The sequence below is a fragment of the Armigeres subalbatus genome, chromosome 3 (assembly GCF_024139115.2).
Source record: "Armigeres subalbatus isolate Guangzhou_Male chromosome 3, GZ_Asu_2, whole genome shotgun sequence".
NCBI classification, from domain to species: domain Eukaryota; kingdom Metazoa; phylum Arthropoda; class Insecta; order Diptera; family Culicidae; genus Armigeres; species Armigeres subalbatus.
In genome coordinates, this window is record NC_085141.1 from 129,684,879 (window position 1) to 129,712,397 (window position 27,519).

Consider the following 27,519-nt stretch of genomic DNA (forward strand, 5'->3'; position numbering starts at 1 on the left):
AATTCGCTCGGCAACTCTGCCGTTGATGGAACCGCTCTCCACGACATTTCAAATGAAATGCCTCGCGCGCGCGGGAGAGCAGTTTTCTTATAATCAATAAAGATGGCTCATTTGTTGTCCGGTATGAATGAAAATATTGTGTAACCGTCACAAACCCCCCAAAGGGGCGTGGCTACAGGTTCAACTTTATTGATTACAAGAAAGCAGCTCTTTCGCGCGCGCGAGCCATTTCGTTTGAGATGTCGCGAAGAGCAGACCGTGGTACAACCTTTGGCATCGGCGGAGCACCTACCGGAAATTTTATTCCCGGCGATGGTGTGGGTCGCGCGGTCGTCGTCATTAACATTAGCAGCGCTCAGTTTAAATTTTCTTGTATGAAGTAGGGGGAATGACAGTTTTGGCAGGTTTTGTTCTATTGTCAGGGGGTTTTTGTTGGCCAAATTTTATGAAATTTGGCCACAATATTTTTTGATATGCAAAGAATGTTTTGGCCAAATTTGAGCATAATTAGTTACAGAAAACCCACTGACAATAATAGAACAAAACCTGCCAAAGCCGTAATTTCCCCTACTAACGATTGGCTACCATCAATGAAAGTAGCTTTTATGTCACAACTTGAGGCGAGATGAATTTTGATCAAAGTAAAACTTAATTGCTTGGTGATGGCAGATTGTTTTCCGTCGGTAGTAGAATCACGAGAGCACGATTCAGAGAAAGACTTATAATTTTGGTAGATAGTCATCCATGCGAAAACATTTTTGCAGCTTCTCCGTTTGACGCGCGCTCATGATTCTACATACATACAGAAACCATACGATGATTCAGCTCATCCATGAGTTTTAAGGTGCTGAAATGCCACGCGCGCGAGGGAGAGCAGTTTTCTTATAATCAATAAAGATGACTCATTAGTCCCGCCTCTTTGTTGCCGGTATGACTGCAAATATTGTGTAACCGTCACACACCCCCCAAAGGGGCGTGGCTACAGGTTCAACTTTATTGATTACAAGAAAGCAGCTCTTCTGCGCGCGCGAGCTATTTCGTTCGAGAAGTCGCGGAGAGCAGACCGTGGTACCACCTTCGGCATCGGCGGAGGTCCTACCGGAAATTTTATTCCCGTCGATGGTGTGGGTCGCGCGGTCGTCGTCATCATCATTAGCAGCGCTCAGATTAAATTTTCTTGTCTGAAATAGGGGGGATGACGGCTTTGGCAGGTTTTGTTCTATTATTGTCAGGGGGGCTTTTGTTGACCAAATTTTATTAAATTTGGTCACAATATTCTTTGATATGTTATGATATGATATGATATTTGATATGAAGTACTAACGATCGGCTACCATCAATGAAAGTGGCTCTTGAGAGCGTCCACAAATTACGTAACGCTTAGAGGGGGAAGGGGGGGTTGGGCGAAGTGTGACGACCCATACATAATTTTTAAATGCTTCATACAAAAAGTGTGACATAGGGGGGTGGGAGGGATGAAAATGCCTAATTTTTGCGTTCCGTAATTAAAGGATCTTCCCTTAAGGTGACTCGGGGAGGCACTACACACCGTGTTATTTTTCCCATCTTTTGTCTTTTTCTAACATTGTCACCTCGTAATTTTGGAGTGGCGTATTTCGGTTTTCAGTTGTTTGATGTAACTGTAAATGTATCAGCATGTAGATTTCGAGTAAGCACGCGCCGGTGATAAATACTTTTTCAAAATCATATTTGTTGTAAGAAAAAAAATTAAGCATTAATGATAATCTATAGTATCAATAGAATTGGCAAATTGCTGAAGGGTTTCCGAATCGATTGATAAGCAAATGTCGAAAATCCATCGAAAGATAAAGACGCTATTAGCGTTTGAAATCTATCCTAATTTTTGTGACAGTCTCGAATTTGGAAATTTCCGTTTTAAACCCTGTATCTGAGTCTTCCCCTTAGACGAAGTTTACGTCAAAAAATCTGTAGCAAACATCAGTACTGACGCCATACAATTTTCTTCAGTCATAATGCGAATCAATTGTTTGCATGGTCTCCTTCCGATACTTACTTGGGATTCAACTACCGACGTTAGCGTTGCGCTTTGAATAAAGTTCATCTCGGAACCGATTTCTTTTTCAATCATCAACAGGAAAAATAAAAAAATAGAGTCTCGCGGGAAAATTTCATGTTGTGCCGACAACATCAAAATCGTTGCAAACGCCACATTAGTGAATAAATTGCTGTAGCAATCTTCCGATGACAGCCTATGCTCGGACCGGCACTAATGCTATGATTCCGCTACCGATGCCAAAACAATTATGCTTTGTTCTATGAAGAAAGTTCGTCTAATATCAACATTCTCAATCACTAAAATCATACAACTCCGAATTACGCTAGAAAATTTCACCGAAGAATTTTCCAGTTCCTAACTTTAGGAAAATTATTTCAACTTAACCTTCCTCCCAAATATAATGATGGTCCTGAAAAGAACCGATTAATTGCCACTTATGTCAGGAACTAATAACCGGGACGAGACACTCGGATTTTTTGCGTGTTGCGCTTGAAGTCTCCATCGGTGTGTAGAGTTCTAGGTATACAGTTGAAAAGACACTAAGTCACACGCTATAATCTGTCAACTTTTGAGCATATCCTTTTCACCGTGCATAACTGACAAATGAATTTGTTTTTGTTTTTCTCGACGTTTGTCAAAAGTTTTGTTTTTCTTTTCCGGTTTTCAATAATTAAATTATTTTGGTTTGCGTTTGTAATTTTATTGAGTATCTACGAAAATCTGTTTATTTACAATGTGCATCAGGTCAAGGAAAAAGTGTTGGAAATTTACAGGTAGGATTAACAAAAAAATAGGATGGAAAAATAAATTGTATATATCTGGATCACTTGATTTACAGCCATCTCCTCACGGCGTATGTCCGACTTTCCCGCATCACCGTTGGCAGCTTATTCCAACACGATGGTCCATACACTAGCACACTTTTCCTGCTAGATGTACTATGTCGAGAGATGTTGACACCTCTTATGCATTCCAGCTGTGATCGTATCCGGGTAGCGTTCCGTCGATAGCCGTTTTCATAAAGCCACTAATCTGGAATCGGTATAGTTGGGCGGTATATCGTGCCCAAGAATTTCTTTCCGTTATGCTGCAGTCGTGTCTCGATGACGAAGGCGGTGGATGAAACGGATAGCTGACTTAAAGCAACGATGGAGGTGCTCTTTGAGCGCAGCAGACAGACCCGGGTAGTATACATTACATAGCAGCAGGTGAAGAATGGCACTATTACGGCTTGCACTAGCCTTCGTTTTGTTTGTTTTGAGAGCACAGAGACAAATCGCATGAATGTCCTCAGAGTGTTATACACCTTCTTCACCACGTCATTCACCTGCTGTGCCCAACTTAGTTTGCAGTCGTTGCAGGCCATGGGACAGCATGCAACGAAGGAAATCCTTACGGGATACAAAAGTGCCAATTCAAATCCGACGCAAAACTAAAGCAGCAATGACGCTGACTCGGGTAAAACCGAACTTGAAACCGGTTTGTTTACGTTTCCGCTGGTCGAGAAACTAAACAACGAGAGATCAAGTCCGGTGCTAACCCTTGGACAGGCTTCGATGAATTGCAGCCATTTACATGCTACCGGAAGTGATCGGCCCTCCTTAGCCGTGCGGTAAGAAGCGCGGCTACAAAGCAAGACCATGCTGAGGGTGGCTGGGTTCGATTCCCGGTGCCGGTCTAGGCAATTTTCGGATTGGAAATTGTCTCGACTTCCCTGGGCATAAAAGTATCATCGTGCTAGCCTCATGATATACTAATGCAAAAATGGTAACCTGGCTTAGAAACCTCGAAGTTAATAACTGTGGAAGTGCTTAATGAACACTAAGCTGCGAGGCGGCTCTGTCCCAGTGTGGGGATGTAATGCCAATCAGAAGAAGAAGAAGAAGAAGAAGAAGAAGGAAGTGATCGTTGCCACGCTAGTTCGAAACTGCCAGCGGTACAAGCAATACTATGTGTTGACAAACAAGACCGTCTTTTCGAGACGGATTTCGGCGAAGAAATAGTCCTGTGCAACGCTGCCGAAGCTGAGGGTCGATATTGCGAAAGCTAGTTGAGTGATCCCGCACTGATCCGGTTGTGTTGGGTTTAAAATTTGTTTACTGTAGGTCAGTCGAACGACATGCCAATCATTTGCTCCGCGATTCCGAAGAACGACCAAAATTTGTTTGCCGGGCGCAGCGTCACGTTGCATCGATTTCTCTAGTGAGTAGAGCGAACCCGAAACGGAATATGGAAATCAAATTTAAAGTCAATTATAGGAAAGCAATTAACTATTATAGACCCCCAGGGTGAGTTCAATCAGATTTTCAAATGTCAATTTCGAAGAATAACGTCGTGTATTTGTAAAACTTTTTATTAGGGGAACAGACGGCTTTGGCAGGTTTTGTTCTATTATTGGCAGGGGGTTTTTTGTCGACCGATTTTTATGAAATTTGGCCACAATATTCTTTGATATGCAAAGAATGTTCGGGCCAAATTTGAGCATAAAAAAACCAGTCATAAAAAAAACCCCTGACAATAATATAACAAAACCTGCCAAAGCCCTCATTACCCCTAGATATTTTTATGATAATGATGATGGTCATTCATCAATCCATTTAATATGTTGGAAATTTCCTCGCCTAAGACATAAAGTGCAAAATACCGCTACTAGAAGATCTACTATTGATCCTTTTACCCTATTTAATTTTAAATAGTTATATTTATTTTTATTCACTTCTTCAGACTATAGTGGCCTCTACAGTGTCTTCATTTCGAATGGTTCATAACTACGATGCCAACTACAAAGGAACTGTAAGTCGTGTTCCTGGTCGTTCACTTTTCCTGCTGCGCATCTCACCTTTCCATTCCCCTCAAATCAAACACCATTTTCGTCGAGTTACAACTTTTAATGCTGATAAAAGTTTGTAATAATCTATTCTGGTAAGTTTTATATACATATACATATATAGAAAATTTTGAAAGAGTTTAATTTTTATCCCATATTTCTATTCAGAGTCAACAACAACATGCACGGTAACTTTGAAACAACTATTGAAAAATCTGAATGGGTTTCCTGAATACAGTCACGACATGTTCTACCGAGCAATATACCGGGATGAATGAGCCGGTTAAAGCAATCACAATTGAAAAGGATCGGTTGCATTGATGTCTTGAAATTCCTAGAGGATGTACCGGATGTAACGTAAGTCAGAACTTAGCTAGATCTTTGAATGATTTTTTAAACATATTCGATTCTAAACGAAATATTTCTAGTGTTCTAAACAGAATCTTTCCTAGGTATCGAATGGAATTTCTTATGTTTTTTTTTTAATTTCCTCCTGGGATACCAAACGACATCTTTTAAATCAGATGTCTATGATTTTACAAACATTTGAATGATTTCGAAACGGCATCCCTCTGGGATTACAGAAGGTGTCCCGGAATTTCGAACGTAATAGTTCTGGGTTTACAATAACATTCAAAAGAAAATGTTTTTAGAAGTTTGAACGGAACCCTTCTAGAAATTTGAATAGAATCGTTCTGCGATTCTGTAGAGTGAATCAGTCTGATTGTGAAGAGAATCTTTCTGAGATATCGTATGAAATCCTTTGAATGCGATAAATTATGTTAATATTCGGATCATATTCAGAACGGAATGATTGGACTTTTTTTAATGGTTTTCTGGGGTTTTGAACGGAATTCTTCTGGTATTTTGAATGAATACGATCTTGCACGATTTTTTTCTAGGATTACAAACCAAATCTTTTTGGAATTGCAAAGAAAATAGTTCTGGAAATCCTTCTGCTTTTCCGATAAAAAATTGTTGGGATTGCAAATGGAATGTTTCTGGAATGCTTCTGGGAATCCGAACCGTATCTCGAACCGAATCCATTCGGGGCTCCGAACCTAATACTTTAGGCAATACGAACAGAATCCTTTTAGAATTCCGAACCCTTTCCGGGACCTTTAAGAAATTTCATGGAGAATTCTTTACAGATTTTGTGGAGAATCCTTCAGGAATCTCAGTAGGATTTTTAAGGCGAACTATGAGGAATTCTTTGAAGATTTCCTGGATAATCAGTAATGGATTCCGTGAGGAATTCTTTAGAGATATTATGAGGAATCCTTTAGAGATTCCTTTAGGTATTTCATGGGGATTCTTGTAAGGATTCTATGAGGAATCATTTAGGGATTTCATGAAGAATTCTTTAAGGATTCCATAGAAATCACTTATCGAGTTAGATCACTTTACCCATTAATGGGTACTCTGTTATTGTTGATATTATTCCCACCGTGAAAAATTTACCCATTTTCTTGTAAAAGTGCCTCTACCCATTAAAATGGGAAAAGGCACTTTTGTGAGAAAATGGGTGAATTTTTCATGGTGGGAATAATATCAACAATAACAGAGTTCCCATTGATGGGTAAAGTGATCTAACCGTGTAAGGGATTTTACAAAGAAACGTTTAGGAATAGGATTTGGGAATCTTTTAGGGAATCCATAAGATAAAGAATTGTTTACAGATTCCATGGGGAATCTTTGAGGGATTCCATGGAAGTATTTTAGAGATTCCATGTGGACTTGTTCAGCGATTCCATTAGGAATTCTTCAGATATTCTACTGGAAATCCGTTAGGGATTTCATGGAAAATTCATTAGGGATTCCTTGGAGACTCATTTGGGGATTCCTTGAGGAATACTTCAGGCACAGAGTAAACAGAATTCTTAACTTAAGTCTCACTTAATACATTCACACGGTGGATTCATTTTGTGTGGTCTATCCAGCTACTGATGGCGTCTTCATCGATTTCGTTTGTGTTTGTGACCGCCATCTGATTGCTGCTTGTTCAAACACAGTGAATTTAGAATTGGGCGATAATGATTCCGTGACGATGATTTCGATTGCATTTTGTGAGACGATTTCAGTGAGACGTCTGTTTCTCTGTGCTTCAAGGATTCCATGAAGAATCATTTAGGGATTCTATGAGGAATCATTTGGGGATTCTATGAGGAATCATTTAGGGATTCCATGACAATCCTTGAAGACTCGCTCGCGATTCGATGGAAAATTCTTTAATATTCTTAAATGAGAAAACCTTTAGATGTTCCATGGGGAATCCTTTAGGAATATTTTGAGAAATCTTTTACGAGTTACATGGAGAATCCTTTAGAGATGCCATGGGGATTCCTTTAGGGATTCCTTGGGGATTCTATTAGGGATTCCATTAGGATTCCATTAAGATTTTTTTAGGGATTCCATAGGGAACCCTTAAGAGATTACACAGAGAAACCTTTAGTGATCCTAATAAAAAATTTTAAGGGATTCCATGGTAATATTTTAGATATTACATAAAAATCGTTTAAGTATTCCACAGGGAATTCTTTTAGGGATTCCATGGAAATATTTTAGGGATTCCATGTGGACTCCTTCAGGGATTCCATTAGGAATACTTTCAATGGAGAATGCTTTAGGGATTCCATTAGAAAACCTTGAGAGCTCGCTTCAGGGATTCCATGGGAAATCCTTTAGGGATTCCATTACGATTCCCTTAGGGATTTCGTGAAAGATCTTTTAGGGATTCCACGAGGAAGCCTTTTAGGGATTCCATGAAGAATTCTTTACGGATTCCTTAGGAAATCCTTAACGGATTTTACGAAGAAACCTTTAGGGATCCTAATGGGATTTTTTTTGGGGATTCCATGAAAATCTTTTAGGGATTTCATAAGGAATTGTTTACGGATTCCATGGGGAATCCTTTAGGGATTCTATATTCTATGCAATTCTTTAAGGGATTCCATGGACATGTTTTAGCGATTCTATGTGGACTCCTTCAGCGATTCATTAGAAATACTTCAGGTATTCTACGGGAAATCCTTTGGGGATTCAATTGAAAATCCTTCAGGGATTCCTTGGAGACTCTTTTGGGATTCCTTAAGGAATATTTCAGGGATTTTTTCTTTTAGCGATCTTTTAGGGATCCCATTTGTAATCCATTAGATGAGGAATCTACTAGGGATTCAGATTGCTTTAGGGATTCGATTAGCAATCCTTCGAGGATTCCATGAGGAATGCTTTAGGAGTTCCATGGAAAATCCTTGAGAACTCGCTTCAAGGATTCCATGGGGATCTTTTAGCGATTTCATAAAGAATACTTTTGGAATTCTATGGGAATTCCTTTTGGTATTCCATGCGAAATTCTTTAGGGATTTCGTAGAGAATCCCTTAGAGATTTCTTGGGGAGTACCTAGGGGTATTATGAGGAATCCTTTTGAAGCAGTCTCTATTGATTAACTAAAGGATTTTCCATGGAGTCTCTAAATGTTTTCCCATGGAATTCCTAAAGAAATCCACATGGAATCGTTAACATTCATTAAAGATTCCCCATGGAAGCCCTAAAGAATTTCCCTTGAAATCCCTAAAGGATTTCTCATGGAATCTTAAGGATTCTACATGAAATTCTTTAAGGATTCCCCATGACATCCATTCTAATTTGCATCCCTAAAATATACCCCATGAAAACTCTGAAGGATTCCCCATGGAATCAACAAAGGATTTTTCATGGATTCATAAAAGGATTCCTCAAGGAATCGCTAAAGGATTCCCCTATGCAATCCCTAATAGATTTGCCCTGGAATCCCTAAAGGATTTCCACTGAAATCCCTAAAGGATTTCCACTGAAATCCCTAAAGGATTTCCACTGAAATCCCTAAAGGATTCCCACAGGAATCCCTAAAGGATTCCCACTGGAATCCCTAAGGGTTAAGAAAATTATTTTGAGCTTTTTAGTGGAATGGAATCCCTAATAGATTTTCCCTTGAAATCCCTAAAGGATTCCTTAAAGGATTATCATTGGAATCCCTAAAGGATTACCTTTAGAATCCCTAAAGGATTCCCTCTGGAATCCCTAAAGGTTTCCTTCTGGAATCCCTAAAGGTTTCCTTCTGGAATCCCTAAAGGATTCCCTCTACAATCCATAAAGGATTCCCCTTGAAATCCCTCTTTTAAAGGATTTTCTTTGGAATAGCTACATGCCTGGCTACATGGATTCTTTTCAAAATTCCAGATGGATTCCTTCTGGAGTCCCAGCGGGATTTTCTTTGGAATCCTAGAAGGATTCTGTTTGGAATTTCAGATCAATTTCATTGTAATCCAAGAAAGAATCCCTTCGAAATCTTTGATGGTTTGTCTTCGGAATCCCACAAGGATTGCGTTCCGAATGACAGAAGGATTAGGTTTGGAATCTGAGAAGAATTTTCTTTACGATTCCAGAAAGATTCCCTTTACCATCTCAGAAGAAAACACTGACGGATTCCATTTGCAATCCCAGAAGGATTTTCTTTGGAATCTCAATGGATTCCTTTTGGAATCTAAGAACAATTCCCTTATGCATTCCTTTGAGATCACAGTATACGTAAGTAAGAAAAATTCTCATTTGAATCGCAGAAGGATTCCGTTCGGAACCTCAGAAGAATGTTTATCGAAACTCAAGAAGGATCTCTTCGGAATACCAGAAGGATTCCTTTTAGAATTCCAAAAAGAATCACAGATGAATTCTGTTTTTAACTCCAGATGGATTCTCTTTGAAATCTGTGATGTATTCCTTTCGGAATCTAAGAATATTTTTCAGAGGAATCCAAAAACGATTTCCTTCGGAATCCCAGAAGGTTTACCTTGGGAATCGCAGAAGCAATCCAGTTTTCCGCGAGCGGCAATGGCCGCCAGCTTGCCTGCGGGTTTGTCTCTGATTTGACGTTTCTGGAGGTCAACTGCACCCACCATTCGAGCATTTTGATCAATGGTGTATATAAGAAGGCTTGAATTCACTGAATCAGCACCTTCTTATATGCAACATTGGTCAGAATCCTCGGAGCGGTGGGTGCAGTTGACCTCCAGACACGTCAAATCAGAGACTGAACCGTAAGCAAGCTGGCGGCCATCACCGCTCGCGGAAAACTGGATACCTTCGGAATCCCATAAAGATTCCATTCGGACTCTGACAAAAAATTTCCTCGGCGTTCCAGAGCGATTTCCATTGGAATCATAGAAAAAAAATCTTCTGAATTCCAAACAGATTCCTTTGAATCCCAGAAGGATTCCCTTCGGAATACCAGAAGGATTTCCTTCGGAATCTTAGATGGATTCTCTTTGGAACCCCAGAAGGAATCCGTTCTAAATATCAGAAAAAAAAACATCAGAATCCAAGAAGGACTCTTCCTTTCAAAAATTCGGAACGATTCCGTTAGGAATTTCAATAAAAATTCTTCGAAATCCTAAAATTATTTTCTTTGGAATCCTAGAAGAATTTTCTTGAAAATGCCGTAGAATTCCCTTTGGAATTTCACAATGATTCGCTTTGGAATTTCAGAAGGATTCTTTTTGGAATCGCAGGATTCCGTTCGGAATCTCAGATCAATTTCATTGTAATTAGGTTTCTCTTCGGAATCCCACAAGGATTGCGTTCCGAATGACAGAAGAATTCGGTTTGGAATCTGAGAAGAATTTTCTTTACGATTCCAGAAAGATTCTCTTCGGAGTTCCAGAAGGCATCCCTTCGTAATCTCAGAAGCATTCTATTCTGAATGTTAGAAGGATTTAATTCAATTTTTTTCTCTTATAGGACACCGAACGTCAAACCAAAATCTACTGACTTAACAGGCGTGTCCGTTTCCGTGAAGCGTCCGTTTCACTGAAGTCAACAAAAGGTATAACCTCGAGGATTTTACAAGGTGGATTGATCAGGTGGTAGATGATTTCCGGACCCTTTGTAGACTGATTGGCTAGCGACGTACAGCCACAGAGAACAGACGTTCATCTTCATTCGCGTGCTTGTGTAAAAGTTTGTACTGGTCGTTTTGAAGTATGTTGTTATGCCCCCGTTGCGTGGTGCTAGTGTGCTGATAAATATGGTTAAAATTTGCCGTATTTTACTTTCTGGCGCTAGTGTTCATTCCGAATCGAGCCTAGGCTCGCTCCTAGGTGGCAGCACTACATTGTTTATGTAGTGTATGCCAACGCCATCACTTAGATTGAGATTGAGTTTTTATGTCGGGCAGCCTGCGTTGGCGGCGCTGAGGTGCGATTTAAATCTTTACACAGGTTTTTAACGAAATTTTGTTCGAGCATCTATGTCTGTTCTCTGTGGTACAGCCATGGACCGGTGAATGGATACGACTGTTATATACTGCAGAGGCCACTCCGGCATTAGGTTGAATGAAACATATAATGCTGCCACGAATATACCCCTCTCTGTGTGAAAAGAAGACCGTTGATGTAGCAAAACCGTCAAGCGTTACTACGCGATCTAAAGAAAATTTAATTAATTAACTTCGGTTTATTAAATTGTTTTTATAAATATATATTTATTTACAATAAAATGAAACAATTAACTTCCTGAAAGAAAATCACCATAAAAATTCAATTCACAAATTTCCTTTACTGTTTTACATTATATACTATTCCAGGGTGGGACGACCCTACGTTGTGATGTTTTTTAACGGTGATTCTCCGGGCGACGAATAAGTAAAAACGACTGCTGACTGAACAACTGTTGATTTATTACCTCCGAGATGCTGCCGAGATGATTACCTCCGAGGGGCCCTCCTTAGCCGTGCGGTAAGATGCGCGGCTACAAAGCAAGATTCCCGGTGCCGGTCTAGGCAATTTTCGGATTGGAAATTGTCTCGACTACCCTGGGCATAAAAGTATCATCGTGTTAGCCTCATGATATACGAATGCAGAAATGGTATCCTGGCTTAGAAACCTCGCAGTTAATAACTGTGGAAATGCTTAATGAACACTAAGCTGCGAGGCGGCAATGTCCCAGTGTGGGGATGTAATGCCAATGAAGAAGAAGAATAAGAAGAGATGCTGCCGTTGCAGAGGATATGGTAGAGGAAGAATTTTTAGACGCTAACGAGACTTTAATCGAAGAAGAGATGCTTGAACTGTCCAGCGCTCAAAAACCAAAACGAAAATCAAAGAAAGGCAAACAATCTCAGAACAAAGAAAAAAAATTCTCATCAAAGTATTACAAGAATCCAGAAATGGAACTGTTGGCTCGAGACAAAAGCTTCCACGTAACATTGTCTGCCTATTTGGACATTTGTCTCGCCAATGGGATGATCAATCGTGCCTACGCAACCGTGCTCAATTACAGGCATAAACGAAAACGCAATGTTTCAGATATTGGAATATATAACCTTCTGTTACATGGTTACGCTGAGAATGGCAATGTTTTAAAAATAAAACATATTTTGATGATTCTGAAAGAGGATAATATTGAACCAACGCCTCAAACATATGCTGCCATTGTCGAGTGTCTTGGTAGATTGGAAACCACTGATGACGTGAAGGCAGATTCGATAACGTATCTCAAGGATGCGGAGGCCAAAGGATTCACAATGGACGCTGTGTTGAACCAAAGCAAATTTGTGCGCGATTAGCGGGAAACTGTGCTGAATTTGTTCTGTGAGTTGAAGCCGGAGTACAAACCTAACTATACTGCTCCACCGTTGCTGTATGACAATCACCTATTGAACTCACTCAACGAGAATGTCAGGCCTCCCAACGAAAGGCACATCAGTGGAGGAGATGTTAAAGTAGCTGGTTCTGAAATAATGGAACCGAAGGCAGGATTTACGCTGGACCAACTGGAAGAATTTAGCAAAGCTCCCTTACCATTAAAATTGGTTATTTTACCAACCAACAATTACTAAAACACTTGTTTTTCAATTCTAGCGCAAAGAACTTGAAGAGCTTTGGAAAGTTTGGGCTAAACAAATCACTTTGACATTCCAACGGGATCTTAACACATTGAAAGCAGTAACAGAATCAAAATCTAACCGTGCCATCAACCTGTTTTCGTACCTCAAGGTTCTGAGCGTGGCACAGTTCACCGAAATTATCTTGGATGAAGCCCAGATGTTGCTCGAGGGATCAGATACATTCAGTTATGTCCAATCGCAACTGCAAAAAGAACTTGGCTACAAGGTTGAGTCTCGATATAACGTGGAGCAAAAACGAAAAAGCGGAGTGTAGGACAAGACGTGTGAAATCTACAGTTTGTATTGCGATGTGTTGTCGGAAGAAAACAGTAGCGATAACTCGAGACAACTGTGGCAAAGACTTGTCCATGATAATAGGAACGATGGACTCAGTTTGGATATCCAGTTAGCGTCGTGGTCCAGAGCTGCGGCTACCTCAACAAGCCCATCAACAGTCCGAACGCATCAACCAGGCAAATCCCCAAGATATGTACCCTACGCTCGATGCACTCAATTAACTAGCTGCTATTCCTTGAAAAATCCACGAGGAAGTTTTGAATATAATTCTGGAGGTGTTCAACAATGGAGGCAATGCTAAACTCGATATTCCGGAGCCACCGAGTGCGCTTCCTGGAATTGTTGAAACCATACCGCGAAATGAAATGACCGGCTACGATCGTTTTAAAATGATGCGCCAAAAGATGACGCATCGGCGGAAGCAAGGAGACATGTACAGCTTGTGGTGCGATGCACTGTACCGGCTATCATTGGCCAACCATTTCCGGGACAAAGTATTTTGGCTTCCGCAAAACATAGATTTTCGTGGAAGAGTATACCCGATTCCACCCCATTTGAACCATTTGGGACACGATCTGGCTCGCAGTTTGATGATCTTTCACCAAAAGAAGCCCTTGGGTCAAGATGGCTTTAAACCATTTAAACTTTAAATGGTTGAAGTTGCATTGCATCAACCTAACCGGATTGAAGAAGCGAGTGTCAGTTGAGGATCGTTTGAAGTACGCAGACGAAATAATGGACGATATTTTAGATTCTGCTGATCGACCCTTGACCGGTCGAATGTGGGGAAATACATCTGACGAACCGTGGCAAACTTTGGGATGCTTCATAGAAGTTGCAAAGGTGCTTCGATGCCCTGATCCAGCAAAATTCATGAGTGGCTTCCCTATCCATCAAGATGGTTCGTGCAATGGTCTACAGCACTATGCAGCGTTGGGTCGAGATACGGTTGGAGCTTCTTATTGGCATTACATCCCCACACTGGGACAGAGCCGCCTCGCAGCTTAGTGTTCATTAAGCACTTCCACAGTAATTAACCATTTTTGCATTCGTATATCACGAGGCTAACACGATGATACTTTATGCCCAGGGAAATCGAGACAATTTCCAATCCGAAAATTGCCTACACCGGCACCGGGAATCGAACCCAGCCACCCTCAGCATGGTCTTGCTTTGTAGCCGCGCGTCTTACCACACGGCTAAGGAGGGCCCCACGCTACGGTTAGAGCAAAGAGCGTTAATCTCGCCCCTTCTCATGTACCCCAGGCAGGATGTATACAGTGCGGTAGCTGCCTTAGTAGAAGAAAATCGTGCCAAAGATTCTGAGAATGTCGTGAAAGTTGCACAGATCCTTGAAGGTCGCATACAACGGAGTTATAAAAAAAAAACTGTCATGACCACTGTGTACGGCGTGACGCGCTTCGGTTCTCGGAAACAAACCGCCCGCCAGTTGGAATACATCGAAGATTTTCCCAAAGAATGGGTTTGGTCCGCTTCCAGCTACTTAACGGTGAAAACCTTCAATGCCTTGAGCGAAATGTTCACGTCGGGTAGAGAAATTCAAGATTGGTTTACCGATTGTGCAAGGCTCATCTTCACCGTATGCGCAAGGAACGTCGAATGGATCACACCGCTTGGCCTGCCGGTGGTTCAGCCTTACAACCGCTCCGATAGGACGATGTCCTCCAAGGCGAACCACATGCCGGAACATTTCTCAATGGACTCGCAGATTGCTTCCGAGCGGAACCACAAAACTTTTTGCGTTTTGCTTCTCAGATAAAACGTAAATAAATAAAACGTCTGTCAAAAAAAGTCTACACTTTCCGAAACACTTCAAAATACATTTAACCATAATGTGAGTAAACTACACTAGCGCCTCTGGCGGTGCTGGTCTCGTCAGCTCTTCTGGGTTGCATGAATTTTTAATCGGTTCTTCGGGACAATCACGTCCCGGTTATTAGTTCCTGCTTATGTGCCTTATCAGCAGTTACTGGGCAGCGTGACCGCCATCCGATGATTCGGCTCAACGAACGCCGTCGTTTGCCAGATCCGCCGAAGATGGGACACGGATGAAAATGATGTGCTGCTGCTTCCACGACCGCCACCACCACCGACCGAAAAAACTTCATCCCCTGAGACAGCCGTTGTCACTGGGACCGCTTCTGGACGCCCTGGTCCGCTTGCCGTGACATCCAGAATGAAAATGACGCGCGCACGCGAAACACGAGCCTTTTTATACACAGGGAAAACGAAGCAGTGGATCAAAAGGCCCGTACCTTACTGCAATCTGATGTCCGTGTTGTTGATTTATGAACGGAATTGAATTTTTCACCCAGTTTGGAAAGAAACAACATTTTCAATAGTTTAACGTTGATATTGCGCATAAGCCCCAAAATTTTATTCCCACCTTTGGGTTTCCGCGCCGAGCACTCAGCGCCAGACTCGGCGACAAGGAGATAGTATAGATAGTGGAATATATAGATGAGCGAAGATAAATCCACTGTCTCCAAACGAACTGTCAAACGTGTCTCCAAACGAGCATGACGTCACAATTTCAATGGAAACGTTAAGGGCTGTGACGTCATATGCGCGTGCGCACGGGCAAAAAAATCGACTCAGCCATGCTTTCGCTCATCTATAGATTCTACTATCTATAGGAGATAGTGGTCAAGTTGGTACTCCTGATTTTTTGACAACTGATGTCGATTGGTTGTGTGAGTGCATCGGTGTCAAAAAATAGAGCTTTTAGCTGAAAATTTAATTGTCAAATGCACATTTTGACAGCAATATAGATGTATGAGTGAATAAAATGTGCAAATGCTCTATCGCGGAAGCAGTCGCTGAAGACAAGTGTCAATGGTTTCAGTGACGAAACGAAAAGTTTCAATGCAAAAAGCAATAATCAATAGTATCGATATAATTGGCAAATTGCTGGAGAGTTTCTGAATCGATTGATAAGCAAATGTCGAAAATCCATCGAAAGATAAAGACGCTATTAGCGTTTGAAATCTATCCTAATTTCGTGACGGTCTCGAATTTGGAAATTTCGGTTTTACACCCTGTATCTGAGTCTTCCCCTTAGACGTAGTTTACGTCAAAAAAACACGTAAACGTGTGCACGACTACATTTGATGCTGGGTACCTTGTGTGGACGCAGCTTGAAAAAACGCTACGTGGGCATCGACCCTAATGAACCTAAGAGCACGCGCGCAGGACCTGCGACTTCCGGCTTCGAATATCCAGGAAATCCAGGAGGAGATCGGCCGGCTGAAAAACAACATAGGCCCTGGAGTTGACCAACTACGTTGACGACCTGACGGGAACAAGAAGGCGAGGTGCACAGCGGGCAAGGTGGATCGATCAGGTGGAGGACGATTTGCGGACTCCACACAGACTGCGTGGTTGGCGAAGTGCAGTCATGGACCGAGCTGAATGGAGAAGACTTTTATGTATCCAGCTTTTCGCGCACGGTAATGGCGGCTCTGTGGGTTTAAAAGTGTATCCGTCCCTGTATTTCTTTGACATCTGACTAGGGTTTGACATTTCGATTACCCTCTCCCCTTATCCTGGAACAGGAGGATTTTTAATTTAATTTTTCTGTTCCAGTATCAAAAATGTTTCCTATTTGTTTTTATAAGCTATAGCCAAATATTTATTATTAACAGGCGCACATAAAACACATTGGAGGGGTTAGATAAATAATATTCGAAATGCATTTTGATCAGTGTTGTAAAATGTCATTTGCATTCGTTTGTATAATTTTCCCAGAACTTGTTTCAGAAGGTAGCTATCAATTCATGTTGTATGACGAACTTATAGCGGTTAAATGGGCCTACAACTTTGTCTAACGAGACTTTGCTGTAAATATGTAATCTGGGGCGTGGGAGGCAAAATGTCATTCAAATGACATTATGTCAAATGACACGTGACATTTTGGAGAGTTTTCACTCTCCAGCCTTTGATGTTATACTTAGAGCAATGTACCCTTATAAAAAATATAACCCTACTCAAGCGTTATGAGTACATTCAAAATTATGGAAGAAATTTTGCTTCTAAAGAAAGTTATGAGCAAATTAGTCAAATGACATGCAGATGACATTTTACAAGCCTGATTTTGATTGCAAAAATATATGTGCGTTGCAGATAATATTTAGATGCAGTATCAGCACAGTGTATAGTAGGCTGGGAAACTTTGTTAACAATCTGTGGTAAATTTGACAGTTCGCTAAATTTTCATTGCTTTCATACTTCTTGTTAAAAATATGGACATAAAAATTTTGAAAATGCTCCATTTCAATTTGAACAGGTAGGTACCATTTATCAAACATTATTTTATCTTTATTACAAAGTTTTTTGGGACTAATTTAATCGAACAACCCATCAGTGTGCATTTATTTGCACCGGCACCTATTCGATGATTGACGAGGTCGGCAACTCGTCATCACGATGACTTAATGATGACGGATTTGTCAGAATTTTGTTCATTTCAAGCGGCTCGTCATTTGTGTCATGACACTTCAATTTTGTGCAGCTTGCTGGACGATCGCATTGTGTTTATCGTTTTCTTTCTAAAATCGTAAATCCATCTCGATTTTTGCAGTTTATTCCGAAGACCCGCCTCCAGTGCCGTGACCAGCGTCTGTAGATCTCATACGAAGCAGCACCACTCGAAGATGGATAACGTCGTCGCCTTGTACAAGCAGTTGCGCACCGAGTGGACCAAAGCTCCCGTCAACATGAAGCTGTGCGGTTCGTTGCTGGACAAGCTGAAGGTTGGTTGAAATAAATTGGAGTATATCTGCTGCATATTTTATTGAATGGCAATTTTTCGCACCTCAGGTTGCCCTGGTTGAACTGTCCTATCTGCCCACTGGAAACAGTTCCGCCACGCAACAGGAGCTGGTAATTGCACGGGATGTCCTCGAAATTGCCGTCGAGTACAGTGTGGCCACAAAGAACATTCCTGCCTTCGAGAGATATATTTCACAGCTTAAATGCTACTACTACGATTACAAGTACGTAATAACCAACGTTAATTTTGAATTTCTCATTTCAACATAATAATAAAATCGCCATTTCAGAAACCAGCTGGGCGAATCCAAAAACAAAAACCAAGTGCTGGGAATGAACTTACTTTTCCTGCTGTCGCAGAATCGTGTAGCCGAGTTTCACACGGAGCTGGAGCTGCTTCCGGCCGATATTATCCAATCCAACGAGTACATCCGTCACCCGCTGGCCTTGGAGCAGTATCTGATGGAGGGACGCTACAACAAAATCTTCCAAGCGAAGGGCAATGCCCCGTCGGAGCGGTACAACTTCTTTACCGATATTCTGCTGCAGACGGTGCGGGATGAAATCGGTGCCTGTCTGGAAAGCTCGTACGAGCGGGTTTCCCTCCAGGAGGCAGCCAAACGGTTGAATCTCAAAACCAAGGAAGAGGTGAAGGAATTCGGTGAGAAGAAAGGCTGGAAGCTCGGATCGGACGGGTTCTACCACTTCGTTAGTGAGTTGGTCAAACCAAAAGATCCGATGCCGTCGCAGGAGCTGGCCGAACAGGCCATTTTCTACGCGCGTGAGCTTGAGATGATCGTTTGAGCAGGATTTCTTTCCTCCATTAGGTGCGTAAGGTTCACTGATTTTTCTATTGGTATAAAAGAACAGATAATTTAATAAATAGAGACATGAGTAACGAATGTAGAGGTCATTATTCTGTTTTATGGTTGATATCGTTGAATTGGGATAAGGCATTCCATGTCGTGGCATTCGTACACCCAAAGTGGTTTAATTAGTTGACCTTTGAAGCCGTCTCCCATTGGTTTTTGATTACGTGTTACGACGTAATCAGCTTCATTCGCAGTCTTGGTAATAGTTCTGCAAAATTAATGTTATTCTTTGTTAATTTCACTATCGTAAAACAGTATTAAAATTATCACCCTTTATACAAAGTCACATATCGTTCCAATTTGATAATGTCCACGGCCCCAATATCAGAATCGATGAAAAACGTTTGTCCTTTGAAGAAGTCCAACGGTGCACCCTTGTTCGTGGTACTCGCACCCTCGTCCTCGGTACTCTTATCGTACACTCCATTCGCATTCCCGGATTCCTTCTTGTGCATCTCTTTGACTCGTTCAATCTCCTCTTCAGTGTCCGATCCGGATATTTCAACCGTGTCCGGTTTTCGGTCTTCCACCAACACCACGTCGTCCAAATCATAATGAGACAGGGCTTCTTCGTCCGTTTCGCGCTTTGATTCCTTAACCCTACTGCTATGCACTTCTGCCTTCTCACCGAACGACGAGAGGTCGCTTGGTTTCTTGGAGATGTCAATGATTTCGCCCTCTGAGTCTGATTGCTCAGCTTCATTGGAATCCAGAGCAAATTTGCGCCATGACAGACGCTTCCGAAGTGCGTGACACCGCTCAATCCATCCTTTCTTCACTATTTTACCTTTGCCATGCACCTGATTGTACTTGGGGGTGTTTTTGAAGGCGCAACTGAAAATATTCAAGCCGTTGGATATTATAAGTAACTAATGACAAATGAGGCATTGACTAGATTTTAGAAGGCTTAGACATCCAACATGCAAATAGGCATCGTTGGTTGATAATTTCAAACTAATAACATTGTCGGAAAAGATAAAAATTAATACATACATGAGATGCGTGCAGCTGGAGTCCCAATCGGACTTGTATTTCGCCCCCATTGCAAGCGCCTGAGTTCTCAGATTTGCCCGGTCGGGATTTTGTATTCCACTGATAACGAGTACCACGTTTTCCAGCAACTTGTTGAAATGCTTGTAGGTCGGTGGCTTACCCTTCCGATTTTCATATTCATCACCCGACAGTTGATGCTTCTGTTTTTTGTTGCTATTGTCCCTCGGCGACTCCGAGGGACGTTTTTTAGTTTCTTGCTCGGAAGGCTTCCTTTCCCGCTCACGATGTTCCTCTCTCGAATCCCGTCCCGAATCTCGTCGTTTATGATGCTTTGTTTTTTCTGCGGTTGGCGGCGACCTCGAACGATGCCGCTTTTCTTGAGAAGAGCTGATCTTCTTTGGACTATCACCACTCGCAGTTCCCGGCGGATCTTCGAATAAAAAGTCTTTAAACTTCGTGACAGACTTGTCATGGCCCTTGGATTTCTTTTCCGCCAATAAATGATCGCGCTTCTCCTTGTCGGATTTAACTTTTTCCCGTTGTATCCGAGCCCGATCTTCAGCCATTTTCTTTTCTAATTTTTCATTGGGTTTGTCATCATCCTTGTCATAAAGCAGTGACTCGCGGTTCCGATTCAGCGGCTTGGTAATTTCTTCTTCTTCATCATCGTCGTCGAACAAGCGCGGTTTTACCTTGGGTGTTATCGCAACGGGTTTTCTATTGACCACCGGTGTTAATTGTTTGTTTTTGACTGCAGCTGGTGTAGACGCATTACGAATTGCCGCTGCTGTTGACACCACATTCGTCGAGTTGCTTGAAACTTTGGCATTCACAGTCGCAGCTGTTCCGCCTCGAGATTCCTTCCATCGCGCAAAAAGGGCCGATGAATTATTCGCCTCATCTGAGTCAGGAGATTCCTCCCGTATTATAAACCTCCCCAACTTTACAGCTTTCGGCGCCTCGTGCTTCTCAGCTTCTTCCTGAATCTGTTTCTTAAATTTATCTGGAACAAGCGATTTCTTTTCCAACTCGTGCTTGTTTTGCGCCTTAGGACAATGCAAAGTCACGAATGAAATCCCGTACTGAACGCGACTATTAAACGGCTGGGTACAAATTATTTTAACCAGATCCCATTGACACCGAGCCACCGATTCGATCAGTTCAGCCTGGGTAAAACATCTCACTCGATTGGTGCTGGTCGAGTTTCGGCTTTCTATCGGTGACATGAACGAGGACGTCAAAAGGATCTCTTTGAATTCGGGATTAGATGGCCCACTTCGAGCCACCAGCACTTCTACAAAGGCCGAGTGTTCGTTTCCTATATCGACTCCACTGATGGTCAGAGGCTTTTCCAACCGCAAAACCACCAAAGCGCTCTTTTCCCCCGCTTCGCGACACTTCCATTTACGCGCTTCCTTGGCCAGTAAATTAGAAGCGGGAAAGTTCTAAAAGGAATTTGAATAATCGATTAGCGTATCGCTTGATTTGAACGAGATGAACCAGCCACGGGCTGAAAATCTCGGTAATAAAGATAATAATAATAATTATTGATGATTGTATAGCCTACCGGATCTTCGCTGCTGAAACTTTCCACGGATTTAAACACGACGTTCGGCATTCCACAAAGCGTTAGGGAAGAACCATTCAGTAATAATTTTAATCAAGAACTTAGAAGGTCTGTGTAAATTGATGGAACTTATCGGAGATTCAGGAAACTGGAACAAATTTTAGTCACGAAATAACACGACATCCGCAAAACACAACACACACCAATTTTATAAAATCAGCAATATTTTGAAGCCTGCTGAAAAAATCAGTAATTCAAGCATAATTTTCCATAAGGACGTATGTAACAAAAGTAAACAAAACGAAATGTCAAGCTCTATCTGGTAAAAGGGCGAATGTCGCAAGAGAGAATTCTCTTCGTCGACTTCCCCTCATTTGAATAAAAGTGACAAGCAGAGGATTTCTTTGCAGTTTATCAATGAAAATAGATACTAAGGTATGGAAATCCATAATTTGTGTGCGTGCCTTTCGTGTATGGCGAAAAAGCTTTCACTACTACATACGAACGAGCTCCCATAAGCAGCCGTGCAAATATGTACGTCACCATTTGCTGTTTACATTTTTCATCATCGACTAATACACTTGCATTCGGTCTTCTTCCTCACCTTCTATCTATTCTCATTGGCAGTTTATCTCACCTCAAAATGCAAGTTCGCATTGTTTTCTATCGTTCTGAGGTGATAAACCACAAAGAAATCAGCTGCTTGTCACTTTTATTTAAAAGAGGGGAAGTTGACGAAGAGAATCCTCTCTTGCGACATTCGCCCTTATTCCAGATAGAGCTTGATGTATTGTTTCTTGAAATGGATTTCGATTCGATGACGGAAATCGGAATCCGGACGGATGGGACGGATATGCAATCATTATCATTATTAAAATGTGAAAGAAAACACGAAATTCACTCACAATTCAAATGAAAATCAACACAATTATTCTTAGATATCATATCAAACAAGCGACTATGACAAGTCGAGCAACCGAATTCGATTTGCTTTACACGTTAATACCGTGTGGTTTGTTTATATAAAAAAAAGCTCAGTTTTGAATGAGCAATGTCATGTGTTTTACACGTGATATTGATTTGTATTGACAACATGCGCAAATTCATGTGTAGAACACACGGTCCTCTCGTGTATTTTTTTATAGTGTAGCAGCGCGTTTATACTTGCCTACACTGAAAATATGTTACACGTTTGTCCAATGTTCATTTTCATGTGAATCGAACGTGTATTATCAACCGAGACTTCCGATAGCGATTCACGTTAAAGTCACAACAAATGAACATGAATTGATACCACTGGAAAATACCAGTCATTATAACGTGTTTTGAACATCATTTTATATAGCATGAATTGTGGTGAATATAAACAATATGACGCCGACAAAAAGTGTCTGTTCAGAATCAGTATATCGTTAAATCACGAAGTTTTTTCAATAGTTATTTTTCATAGTTGTTATTTTACCAAGCTTCAATTGCAAATATACATGTGAAGTAAGTTTTGATATGAATTTTATCTAGTTTTATCTAAAGTTTATTGTATGCCATAATTCAATTTACAGATTTATCAAAGCTTCATAATCGGACATTTTTTGCGCTAAGACGATGAATACATTATAATTTGCCAACTCCTGAATGGTGCAATTTGAAAGACCTCAATATGCTAACATCCAGTAATAAACCGGAATTAGCTTGCCGGAATCAAATGAACTATGTATCAGAGAAAAAATAGAGAATAAGGATGTGGAAACAAATATTTTTTCTTTGTAAATAAATAATTATGTTGTTTAATTCGGCAGCTTGCAAGTGTTTTATTAGTATCATCGATTTGTTATTTACTTTTGATAAGCGATAAAAAGTACACGTTATGCATCTGATATTCCGGGGAAAAGCATTCCATAGAAATTTAACGTGTTTTTCATTTCGTTTCTTCATCGAATTCTATAACATTGGACGTTTCAGTTTTTGACGTATGGAACTGGATTTACACGTTACATTGGTATGCTTTTCAAGTAGTGAAAATTCACGTGTGAAAACAGTAGCATGAGCGTGTAAATTGTTTTCAGTGTACACTCAAAACAGCATTGTGGTAAAAATTACCATATTGATAGTTCAATTTAAATGCACAGTACCAATTGATTTGTGCAGACTACATACCGCGTTCATTTCAAACATAATATGTAGTGGATTTTACCATGGCAACAAATGTACAAACAAATGTCAAAATTACCATGAAACATGGTTGTTTAAACTGAATTAAAAGGTTAAAAAAATAACAATTTGTTGCATTTAAAATAATAATTGTGCGGTAAATTCAACTGCACTTCGCAGTAGTTTTTTGTAATGGAAATTTTTCGTTTGTCTCTGTAGGAGAATGAGCAGATACGTTCAACGAAAATATTTGTTTCATCCATTTTATTTATAATTCTTATTATCTTATTATCAAACAATACTTTGAATTATTTTGGCAACTTTTGATAGTATTTATTATTATTATTATTATTATTATTATGTGTACTATAATTTCATCTTAGGTCCATGTCTCACAACTTATAGACGAATCCAAGTAAAAATAAGAAGAAGACACACGACGGTGTTAACTTTGACAGATCCTACAGCACAGCATAGGGAGATCATTTTAAAATGCTTATAATAAATTCTAGACAAAATGTAATTAAAATCTGATTGATGTATGATACGGAAAAAGTTCCGAACTGTATTATAGACACATTTTTGGAAAATATTTAAAAAATTGAGATTAGCTTCCAGATATGTAATTAAGAACTTTTTCCGTGCCGTACATCAATCAGATTTTAATTACAATTTGTCTAGAATTTATTATAAGCATTTTAAAATGATCTCCCTATGCTGCGCTGTAGGATCTGTCAAAGTTAACACCGTCGTGTGTCTTCTTCTTATTTTTACTTGGATTCGTCTATTATCCAACTTGTCATTTGCCTTTCTGGTATAATAAGAATATTATCTGTTTTGTCTCAATATTGAATGCAAATTCTTTATTCATTTGTTTTTTGTATCTGAAATTCCACTTCTATATTTCGTAATATTGTTATATGAATTTATAATTTGAGTGTTTATTGTTTCTTTAGATATATGTATATTTTCGTTGAACGTATCTGCTCATTCTCCTACAGTCTCTATTTTTGGTATTATAAATATACACAATGATTAAATTACAAATAATGTTTTATTTTTTCTTTACGAATTGCAATTATTACACAACAAGTTACATAACGAGAATAATTAATAGTAGAAATGGTAAAGTTTTCTACGTGATACTAAAATCGTAAAATATCTGACGTTGCCATTCACATTGTAATATTCGACCACTTGGTCAACCACGGTAAACCTGTTCGCTATGTTGATTGTTTTAACACAGGTGCGTTTTATGAAACTGGGTCCCAATTTTCCTTTTCGTTCCATCCGAGATTGTTGTTCAAAAAGTCAAAGTTACTTGTGTAGAAAGAATATGAGAAGGTATTCACGAGAGATGTTGTTTGGATGCAAACACGGGGGAATTACCGGTCCTCGGATCTCGTGGCTACATTTTTTTTTCTCGTCACCGAAAAAACTTCCTTCACGGCCGCATGTCAATGGCCGCTGAGATCATCACAAAATCCATCATTACGCCATGTTCTATAGAAAAGTACATATGAATTCAATACAATTCATTGCAACAACAAAAATCATACCGGTAAAAATAAAATAAATTGATGAATCCATCGAACATTTCCCAGAGCTCCGGATTTTTGTCACGGGCTGAAAAAAGAAACGAAGTTTGAGGATAAATTTTGTCTGAAACATGGCTATACAAACCATCAATTTGCTCTGCATCCATTACTACAATTTGATTGCCTTTTGTTGCACACATTTTACATTATATGATATAAATAATTAAAGAACTAAAATTTGCTAGCACAGAGTGAATAAAATTGCGTGCTTTTGAAAAAAAAATATCAAGCTGACAGGAGTAGCAGTTTTTTTACTATGGGCATAGTAAAATATGTCATGACAACATAGTGAATTTAACAACAATGTTGTTATTAATAAGATCTATATCAATTTATTTCAACAATACACATAATTGTTATTTTTACTACACGACCATGGTTAAAATTACTTCGCTCTTAGTTTCAGTGTACCTTGAACCATCGTCCAAAGTGGTTCGAAGAGCGAAAATCTTTAGAAGCTGGTGATTTGGTGTTCGTAGTCGACGGAAGAAACAGGAAGAACTGGGTGCGAGGAAGAGTGGAAAAGATAATCGAGGGGTCAGATGGACGTATACGTCAAGCGGATGTAAAAACTTCAGATGGAAAGGTGCATAGGCGAGCAGTGGCGAATTTAGCGGTGTTAGAGGTTCTAGACGGTAAATCCGGAATCTCAGGTGAAGCTACCGGATGTTACGGGCTGGGGAATGTTCAACAGTGCTAGGTCCGCAGTCGGTAAAATAGCCGAACCCTCTGCCAATATAATTTGCGCGATACGCAAACAGCGCTTCGCGCGATAGACGAATCCAAGTAAAAATAAGAAGAAGACACACGACGGTGTTAACTTTGACAGATCCTACAGCTCAGCATAGGGAGATCATTTTAAAATGCTTATAATAAATTCTAGACAAAATGTAATTAAAATCTGATTGATGTATGATACGGAAAAAGTTCCGAATTGTATGATAGATACATTTTTGGAAAATATTCAAAAAATTGAGATAAGCTTTCAGATATGTAATTCAGAACTTTTTCCGTACCGCCCATCAATCAGATTTTAATTACATTTTGTCTAGAATTTATTATAAGCATTTTAAAATGATCTCCCTATGCTGAGCTGTAGGATCTGTCAAAGTTAACACCGTCGTGTGTCTTCTTCTTATTTTTACTTGGATTCGTCTATAGGCGAATATGGGAAAGGAACAAACAAAAACAAACCAGAAAGTTGAATTGAATGAATGCAGTGTAAATAGCTTATTATAAATTCTTGCTAAAACCAGTGTTTTAAGGAGAGATAGCCGGAGAAATCGTTGAGAAACGTAGAAATTCCGAAGATTTGCCTGTAAGTAAAGAAAAATATGTAATTAGTTACTGAAATACAAACAAAATTATATAGCTTACAGAAAAAGATATTTTAGTTACTAGATAAAGATTGTCGCTGTCGTCGCTGTCCGAAACATCTTTTGCTGGCGAGGATAGGGGAGCTAAATGTCAAAGAAGGAAAATCCATACGATTTGACAGGTATGTACCACACATGTTTCGGACAGCGGAACAAAGGGAACAGTAGCGACAATCTTTATCTAGTAACTAAAATATCTTTTCTTACAGAACACTTCCCAGTAGCATTATACTGCCCGAACCGTTAGTTTACGCTAGTTTGTACGGTGATCTGCTTGTAAGTAAATCTGAAAAAGAAAAGAAAATTGTAATTATTTAAGTTTTAAATTGCTAGGAAAGTGCAGTAGAAGAAAAGGAAGAAGTCGAAACGGATTTGCAATTGTAAGGAAGAAGGGCACTATAAGAGTGGGTATTATATAGCAAATAATGTATGCGCATGAAATAATAAAAAAAAAACCCTGATTAATCCACCTAGCGGTGATGATGCCTTTCTCGCTCGTTCAAAAGGGTTGACAAACATATTATACAAGTCTAATATAACACTAAATAGGGCTTATTTTTCACATTTGTTTATGGCAGCCCTTACTTTGTACCGTTAAATGCACAACAACGATCCATAAATAACATCTGAATGTTCCATAAAACGTTACTTTAAATCCATAAAATAGTTCAGGCTTATCCATAAAGAATAATTTTAAGATCCATAACTAAGCATAACTAAGTGAAAAAAAAATAAATCAAATAATTGGAAAATAAGTATGTACCTTTAAACATGATCAAGAAAAACAATATCATTCCTGCTATTTTCCCATGAGCGTATGACAAATGATCTATAAATGTTTTAAAATTATCCATAGAAAACTACATTTAATAAAAAATACAACTTTGCGCAATTTTTATCGTGATTATGATCCATAACTTCGGTAATATGATCCATAATTTTGGTCAAATGACAAATTTTCGAATGTTTCCCGTTTTGAAGTCAGAATCCAGCTTAGGCTTCTGGCACCTTCTGGAATAGTATGATTCTTCATCATATAGATAAGAATTCATTTTTGCTGATGAGCAGTTCCGTTTTTGTCATTGATATTTAA

At 39.9% G+C, this 27,519-nt stretch overlaps 2 protein-coding genes, 2 long non-coding RNA genes and 1 pseudogene across 5 annotated transcripts; 4 read left to right on the plus strand and 1 right to left on the minus strand.

Annotated features, from left to right (window-relative positions):
* Positions 1-2,508: 2,508 nt before the first annotated feature.
* LOC134219317 (uncharacterized) lies at positions 2,509-11,345 on the plus strand. Of its 2 annotated transcripts, XR_009981538.1 has the most exons (5): positions 2,509-2,811; positions 2,877-3,222; positions 4,763-4,960; positions 5,034-5,222; positions 10,639-11,345. It is a non-coding gene; the product is annotated as an uncharacterized LOC134219317 (long non-coding RNA). The 2 variants fall into 2 exon arrangements; XR_009981539.1 differs by lacking the exons at positions 2,509-2,811; positions 2,877-3,222 and adding an exon at positions 3,942-4,326.
* A 536-nt stretch (positions 11,346-11,881) lies between these two features.
* LOC134221983 (uncharacterized) lies at positions 11,882-14,883 on the plus strand (annotated as a pseudogene).
* Positions 14,884-17,583: 2,700 nt separating this feature from the next.
* On the plus strand, positions 17,584-18,774 carry LOC134226550 (26S proteasome non-ATPase regulatory subunit 8). Its single transcript, XM_062707396.1, has 3 exons — positions 17,584-17,853; positions 17,921-18,096; positions 18,163-18,774. Exons 1-3 carry the CDS (start codon positions 17,755-17,757, stop codon positions 18,674-18,676), a joined length of 789 nt encoding a protein of 262 aa, XP_062563380.1. The 5' UTR covers positions 17,584-17,754; the 3' UTR covers positions 18,677-18,774.
* LOC134226549 (DNA repair protein XRCC1) lies at positions 18,718-21,549 on the minus strand. The gene is made up of 4 exons (XM_062707395.1): positions 21,305-21,549; positions 19,738-21,182; positions 19,015-19,578; positions 18,718-18,952 (listed from the first exon to the last, which is right to left on the minus strand). Exons 1-4 carry the CDS (start codon positions 21,353-21,355, stop codon positions 18,796-18,798), a joined length of 2,217 nt encoding a protein of 738 aa, XP_062563379.1. The 5' UTR covers positions 21,356-21,549; the 3' UTR covers positions 18,718-18,795.
* A 4,547-nt stretch (positions 21,550-26,096) lies between these two features.
* LOC134219733 (uncharacterized) lies at positions 26,097-26,798 on the plus strand. Its single transcript, XR_009981646.1, has 3 exons — positions 26,097-26,368; positions 26,636-26,702; positions 26,760-26,798. It is a non-coding gene; the product is annotated as an uncharacterized LOC134219733 (long non-coding RNA).
* The last annotated feature ends 721 nt before the right edge of the window (positions 26,799-27,519 follow it).